Below are 8,190 nucleotides of genomic sequence, written 5' to 3'. Positions count from 1 at the left end.
ATGAGGCACTACCCAGATATATAAACAAACGTGTGGTTAGAAAGCATGATTGTCTCACTTGAAATGCAGCTCTTTGAAGGTGAAGTGCGTCTCCACGATGCCGGTGGTCTTAACCCTGGTCCGGAGGACGTCCTGCTGGGTGGGGATGTAGTCGGCCTGGGCTATCCTCTCCAGGTCGTTCAGGTAGCTAGAGACACACACACACACACACACACACGTGACACTGAGCTCAGAGGGCTATCCTCTCCAGGTCGTTCAGGTGTATAAGGATACACGGTATCAGTCCCTATTCAAATACGCTTTAATGAATAATGAAATCAATACATCGACACATTTGCCGCCAAAAAACGAGGCTGACGCAATAAAGTTGAGCTCCCAGACCCTCGAGTCACCAGAGGAGGTGTGGAAGTGATGGAAGTTGGAAGAACCCACTTATCATGAGCCAGCGGACGGGTGATCAATCCCACACCAGGGCTCCCTAACCCAATCCAGCGGGGGTGTGGGCTGTAATCCCATTTTAATCCTAGTCAGAGGCTGTATTAAAGCAATCCCCCCCGGCGGTCTCATCAAAACACGGCTCAGGTTGAGACGCGCTAATCCAGCGCCCCGCGGACAAGAAGCTCTCTCTCTCTCTCTCTCTCTCTCTCGCTCTCTCTCTGAAGTGAAATAAGGTAACTTGCTGTCATTCCCATCGCCTCCACTCGTCCCCAGTTCCTCCAATCAGGACAGTTGCACCCAGCTGCTCATCCAATCAGGGCTGTTGCACCCAGCAGCTCCTCATCAGAGCAGGAGAGATGAGGGGGGAATTGAGTTATTATGAGATTGTGTAATATAACTCACAGAACCATCTCCCTCCTGCTGCTCCCTGCTGGGGCTCATATTTAGCAGACTCTCTCCAGGCAGTCACTCGCAAAACACTCGGTCACGGTGATAATCGCAGAGGTAGTAAGGTTTAATATACTTCTAAACTTCTGGGGCATGCTGGGTAATGTAGGCGTATGGGATACAGTATGCCTGGCAGGATCATACCTCCACGGTCCCCCCCGTCAACCACACCTCCCCCCCCCCCCCATCAACCACTCAGAGAGAGAGGGGTTCATCAGCAGGGCGGGGCGGGGTGGGGGGCGGGGCGGCGGGGGGGGGGTCCAGAGAGGGCGGGGCCAACATATGTGAGCATCTCCATGAAACCACACAGTCCTCCACCCTGACTTCACAGTCCTCACTCAGCATTCCACAAGTGTATACACACACACACACACACACACACACACACACATTCATACACACACACACAAACACACACACACACACAAACACACACACACACACACACACACACATTCATACACACACACACATACATTCATACACACACACGAACACACACACACGCATATATACACACACACACACAATCAGGCAGACACACTCTAAGCCTAGCAAAAAGAGACCTTCACTGCCGTGGTTAGGGTGAGGTTTCTGGGTAATGACAAGGAGCAAATCTACCCCATGTTCTCTGGCCCGTCCAATCAAAGGAGAGGTCTGCTTCATCAAACCCACCATCGGAACCATCCAATACGCGTTCTAACTTAGTTGTAGCACTTAAAAGTTCAGATGCATATTTTTCTAGACAGGAATTTCCTCAGAACAAGCTTGCGTCATCGCTTGGTAAACAACAACAATAGTGTTCCTTCCTGGCTTTGATCAGGGTGGATTGATCCCATCTGTGGCCCCCGAGAGCTCGGGGCCTCACATCCAGAGAGGGTCAGGGTAAATTAGGCACAGCTGACCCCTATTTTAAAAGCAATTGGTTTCTACAGGGAGAGGATAACACACAGCGCTGGTCTGATCTCTTAATCCCCTTAAGACATCAACGTGAGGGAGTGTGTGTGTGTGTGTGTGGTGTGTGTGTGTGTGTGTGTGTGTGTGTGTGTGTGTTTCAGCGTGCCGTGACGCTGCCTGAGAGCATCGGTCCAACGCTGCGCGTCTTTTCGGAACGCCAATTCTTTGGCTTGTTCCCCCCGGAGCGCTACCCAGTGGTACCGCGGGTCAGCCCGGTTCTGCAGCCTCCAGAACCAAGTACACATGTACATGTATGACCCTGAGTCCTACTGTAGGTCTGAGAACCAGACTCTCAAACGGATCTCGTACAGTTGGACCCTTCAAACCACTGGACACTTAAAAACACTTCAGTTGTTGACACAACTCTAGTCAACATGATAAATGTTCTGCACTTATATAACACTTCTATCCAAAGAGCTTTACAATGGCCTCTCATTCACCCATTCACACACACACTCACACACCAATGGCGGTAGCTGCCATGTAAGGTGCTAACCTGCTCATTGGGAGCAATTTGGGGTTCAGTGCCTTTACCCAAGGACACTTGGACATGTGGACAGGAGGAGGCGGGATTCGAACCATGTGTGTGCGTGTCTAGCGTGGTGAGGAGGGAGGTGTGTGTCCAGCGTGGAGAGGGAGCAGGGCGGGGGAGGGGCGTGTCCAGCGTGGAGAGGGGGAGGGCGGGGGAGGGGCGTGTCCAGCGTGGAGAGGGGGAGGGCGGGGGAGGGGCGTGTCCAGCGTGGAGAGGGGGAGGGCGGGGGAGTTGTGTGTCCAGCGTGGTGAGGGGGGAGGGCGGGGGAGGAGGGGTGTGTCCAGCGTGGAGAGGGGGAGGGCGGGGGAGGAGGGGCGTGTCCAGCGTTGTGAGGGGGAGGGCGGGGGAGGTGTGTGTCCAGCGTGGTGAGGGGGAGGGCGGGGGAGGGGCGTGTCCAGCGTGGTGAGGGGGGAGGGCGGGGGAGGAGGGGTGTGTCCAGCGTGGAGAGGGGGAGGGCGGGGGAGGTGTGTGTCCAGCGTGGTGAGGGGGAGGGCGGGGGAGGAGGGAGGTGTGTGTCCAGCGTGGTGAGGGGGGGGCGGGGCAGGGCGGGGGAGCCGGTCACTCACTAGGCAGCTGAGTCGTTGAGCTGGTACTCGCGTGCGCGGGTGAAGCAGCCCTGGACGCCTCCGTCAGCCCACAGCCGCTGGACGACGCTGGACAGGTCCTCTGGGAAGAGACCCTGCTCCTCCGCACCCCCGGACAGGGCAAACAGCTGACGGGCGTCGTCCTGGGAGGACACACACACACACACAACACACACAGAGACACACACATAACACACACAGAGACACACAACACACACACAGAGACACACACAACACACACAGACACACACACAACACACACAGAGACACACACACACACAACACACACAGAGACACACAACACACACACACAGAGACACACACACAACACACACAGAGACACACACACACACACACAACACACAGAAACACACACACACAGACACACACACAGACACATGCACACAGGCACGTAGTACACAGATTAGTCATAGTCGCAAAGACTCCCTTCACTAAACTTGGCAACGTTCACATAAACAGCGCCGTGCGCTACGCTAGATTAGCTTCTAAAGGTCAGTGACCCTGAGCCCAGAGAGGTCAGTCTGACCCCAAAACAACCACAGCACGATTAAGACTGTCAGGATCCCCTCCCTACGCATCTGAGAGTGGGCCCTGCAGGCTGGCATCTGCCACGCACCCTTCTGTGTGTGTGTGTGTGTGTGTGTGTGTGTGTGTGTGTGTGTGTGAGTCCTGGGGGGGTGCAGGATGCTTTTTTAGAGTGCCCAGATGATGGGAGGGAGAGAGAGAGAGGGGAGGGGAGGGGAGGGGAGGGGAGGGGAGGGGAGGGGAGGGGAGGGGAGGGGAGAGGAGAGGAGAGGAGAGGAGAGGAGAGGAGAGGAGAGGAGAGGAGAGGAGAGGAGAGGAGAGGAGAGGAGAGGAGAGGAGAGGAGAGGAGAGGAGAGGAGAGGAGAGGAGAGGAGAGGAGGAGAGGAGAGGAGAGGAGAGGAGAGGAGAGGAGAGGAGAGGAGAGGAGAGGAGAGGAGAGGAGAGGAGAGGAGAGGAGAGGAGAGGAGAGGAGAGGAGAGGAGAGGAGAGCCCTACTGTGGTTAATGAGTGAGTGAAGGAGAGATGAATGAAACTATAACCCCAGATAACCTCAAGGCCTCTCAGAAGCAGACGCAGGGAGTGAAGGACTCTGGGTAATATTGAGGTGATTAAAGGGTTTTATGGGGGCGTGTTTCAGCAGACAGGGGAAGTACTGTAGGGTCAAGGTCGTTGGACACCTTACTAACGCAGAACAACATGAAGCAGATCCAGCTATCTACAGTAAACACAGTCATCAAGGCCACACTGTATCTGTAGTGTGACATCATGGGGGGGCGGAGCAGGAAGCAGAAGAGCCAGGGGGGGTGGAGCAGGAAGCAGAAGAGCCAGGGGGGGGTGGAGCAGGAAGCAGAAGAGCCAGGGGGGGCGGAGCAGGAAGCAGAAGAGCCAGGGGGGATGGAGCAGGAAGCAGAAGAGCCAGGGGGGGCGGAGCAGGAAGCAGAAGAGCCAGGGGGGGTGGAGCAGGAAGCAGAAGAGCCAGGGGGGGCGGAGCAGGAAGCAGAAGAGCCAGGGGGGCTGGTGATAGAGAGGGGGGCGGTCTACAGTGAAGTCATTATACAGCTATATCACACAGCCCATTAAAGCTTGTTTTCCAGTGTTGTCTATGGTCTGCGGAATTAATAGTATTAACGAGTTGGTTAATGTGGTAAGTGGTGTGTGTGTGTGTGTGTATGTATGTGTGTGTGTGTGTGTGTGTGTGTGTGTGTGTGTGTGTGTGCATGTGTGTGTGTGTGTGTCTCAAGGGACACAGTACATCTACAAACCTACTGGCTTTAATACAGCTTTCACTAATTGTGTTTTTCGGAAAAGCGAGAGAAATTCATTATCTTAGAGCATTATTCCCCCTATCTCGCCCTCTCTCTCTCTCTCTGTCTCTATCTTTCTGGGCTGAGGCGGAGGAGACACACGCAGGCAGAGGAGAGACACGCAGGCACGTGGAGGAGAGACACACGAGGAGGAGAGATGGACGCAGACAGGCAGCTGCACTCAGTAATGATCTCTAACTCCTCCTGAGGGGAAACACGGTTTGCACCTGACCCCAGAACAGTGTGTGTGTGTGTGTGTGTGTGTGTGTGTGTGTGTGTGTGTGTGTGTGTGTGTGTGTGTGTGTGCCAGAGTGTGTGTGTGAGACCTACCGCCCTGGCGCTGTCGTGGTACTGGATCTTGAGGTTGTGTGTGTGTGTGTGTGTGTGTGTGTGTGTTGTGTGCCAGAGTGTGTGTGAGACCTACCGCCCTGGCGCTGTCGTGGTACTGGATCTTCAGGTTGGTCTGTGTGTGTGTGTGTGTGTGTGTGTGTGTGTGTGTGTGTGTGTGTGTGTGTGTGTGTGTGTGTGTGTGAGACGTACCGCCCTGGCGCTGTCGTGGTATTGGATCTTGAGGTTGGTCATGGCCTTGATGATGGCCATGATGGACTGGATGGTGTTGCTATAGACGACGGCGCGGTACTGCTTACACTCCTCTTCTGAGTACCCGTCCTCGTGGATGATCCTGGGACACAGAGAGAGAGAGGGTCACTCAGAGGGACACACACACACACACACACACACACGCACGCACACACACACACAGAGGGGTCACTCAGAGGTACACACACACACACACACACACACGCGCACACACACACAGAGGGGTCACTCAGAGGTACACACACACACACACACACACACACGCGCACACACACGCACACATGCACACACGCACGCACGCACGCACACACAGGGGTCACTCAGAGGTACACACAGACACACACACACACAGGGGTCACTCAGAGGGACACACACACACACAGGGGTCACTCAGAGGTACACACACACACACACGCACGCGCACACACACACACAGATACGCTCTCACACACACACACACAAACATCACAGCCTGACTACGTCACTGTCGTCTGTCGCTACTGTGCCTCAACGATGTGGCCCCTCCCTCTGAGGTCATCTCAGAGCCTAGAGGTCATCTCAGAGCCTAGAGGTCATCTCAGACCCTAGAGGTCATCTCAGAGCCCTGCTCTTACAGTAGAGGACGAGCAAAGCTGTTCGTTTGGTTTCAGGGGAGAGAAAGAGGAAGAGCGCAAAGAGGGCGTGGTGAGAAAGTGTGTCGCTGGGCTGTCAACCAATCAGAAACCTTCCATCCGTCCTGTCAGAAGACAGGGGGCGTGGCTCCGTCTAGCCAGGCTGCTGATTCGTTGAGGGGGCATTCTGAATCCACACCTCATTAGGAATGCAGAATGGCCGCCAAAAACGGCCTGAAAGAAGTGGAAGTGGCCTTTTTTCTTGTCCTATTTAAAATGGAAGGGCACATTCTGGCGACGTGATTGGCTATGCGCCAGTTGTTTGAAAATGTTGGACTTTTGACTTCCCAACAGCATCAATATTTCATGGAAACATAAATCATGTACAGTAGAAATTTAATAAAAATGTTATTAGTCAAGAAGCATAGCGCAATAACTTTTCATCTAAATTCAATTTCAAATAAGATTTTAAGTGATTCCTTTATATCTCTTAGCTAAAGCCTACAATTCCAAAGGAGATCTTGAAGAAGCGTTTTTCATTTCGGTGGAGCCCTGAACTTATCTTCACAAAAAAAGATTCACTTTCTTTTCACCTTAAAATGAGGTGTGGGCAATAAAAAGAATATTACCAATGCTATTCAGACAAAGCCAGTGGAATGTGTGTGTGTGTGTGTGTGTGTGTGTGTGTGTGTGTGTGTGTGTGTGTGTGTGTGTGTGTGTGTGTGTGTGTGTGTGTGTGTGTGTGCGTGAAACACTTTAGCAGTAGTATCAGGTTTGAGGAGTGATCTTTGTAGGGGATTCAAAAAAAAAGTAACCACAGCACGGCTCAGGAATGCAGAGAAATAATTAAGCTATTGAGTGAAGTGTGTGTGTGTGTGTGTGTGTGTGTGTGTGTGTGTGTGTGTGTGTGTGTGTGTGTGTGTGTGAGAGAGAGAGAGAGAGAGCTGCATGTGCAATATATATAAAGGATCATTGTGCACCCTTGCTTGTATGCATGAGTGTGCACATGTGTGTATGTGTGTGCTCTTGTGTGTGTGTGTGTCTGTGTGTGTGTGTGTGTGTGTGTGTGTGTGTGTGTGCGCGTGCACGCATTTCCGTTATTTCAGGCAATGACATCTGTGAATGTGTTGATGAATGTGCATGCTTGTGTGAGTGGGACTGAGTGTGTGTGTGTGTGTGTGTGTGTGTGCGTGCGTGTGTGTGTGTGTGTGTGTGTGTGTGCCATCGCTCATCCCTGTATATTGTATTCCAGAGTCACCAGGCCTCTCAGTACCTTGGCTTCATCATTGGTATGTTTTTATCAGCAAAGCATTCTGGGTAAACTCCCATTATTTATCTCTCTCTAACCAGAAAACATGTCAATTATGCTCACGATGGTTCCCAGAGGTGGGACTGGGAAAGAAGGAGGTTTCCTGCAACCTCTGCATGCAAACAGAACTTAACCCCCCCATCCTGGGCCCAATGCCACAGCAGCAGCCAGCATGGGGGCTACATTCATCACGCTAGTAAAACCAGACATGATCAGTCGCTGTGTGGGGAAGATACCGCTGGCTGGCCTCTGCGCGTGTGTGTGTGTGTGTGTGTGTGTGTGTGTGTCCCTCTGGCCTGGAGGAGGAAGGAGGAGTGACTCACTTCATCTGCTTCACAATGGTGCTCTTCCCCGACTCGCCGGCACCTGCAGGGAACAAAGACGCACCGGGGTTAGAAACACGCTTCCCGTCTGAGATGGAAACAGGCGAGAGGACAACTGAACGCTGACCGTGCCCCCCCCCCTTCCTCCTCACTTCCTGTTGGGGGGCCAGTAGGGGGCGTGGCCTCACTCTCAGAGAGGCTCAGTGTTTACGACTGTGACCCACATCACTGTGACTCCACATGCCTGAGAGCAGAGCACCGCGTCCTGTCTCCACCTCAGAGGGAACTCCGTAACACACACACACACACACACACACACACACACACACACACACACACACACACACACACACACACACACCTACACACACACACACACACACACACACACACACACACACACACACCTACACACACACACACACACACACACACACACACACACACACACACCTACACACACACACACACACACACACCTACACACACACACACACACACACACACACACACACACACACACACACACACACACTTAC

General features: G+C 53.2%; 1 protein-coding gene across 1 annotated transcript; it reads right to left on the bottom strand.

Moving 5' to 3' along the window:
* Positions 1-54: 54 nt before the first annotated feature.
* On the bottom strand, positions 55-7,694 carry LOC311328349 (guanine nucleotide-binding protein G(i) subunit alpha-2-like; the record flags this gene model as incomplete). The annotated part of the gene is made up of 4 exons (XM_084462333.1): positions 55-187; positions 2,941-3,101; positions 5,349-5,490; positions 7,652-7,694. Coding segments are annotated over 4 exons (479 nt in total), but the record flags the coding sequence as incomplete, so codon positions are not given.
* Positions 7,695-8,190: the final 496 nt, after the last annotated feature.

Source organism: Borostomias antarcticus, assembly GCF_949987555.1.
Source record: "Borostomias antarcticus genome assembly, contig: scaffold_1076, whole genome shotgun sequence".
Lineage (NCBI taxonomy): Eukaryota > Metazoa > Chordata > Actinopteri > Stomiiformes > Stomiidae > Borostomias > Borostomias antarcticus.
This window is presented reverse-complemented; position numbering and strand designations above follow the sequence as displayed.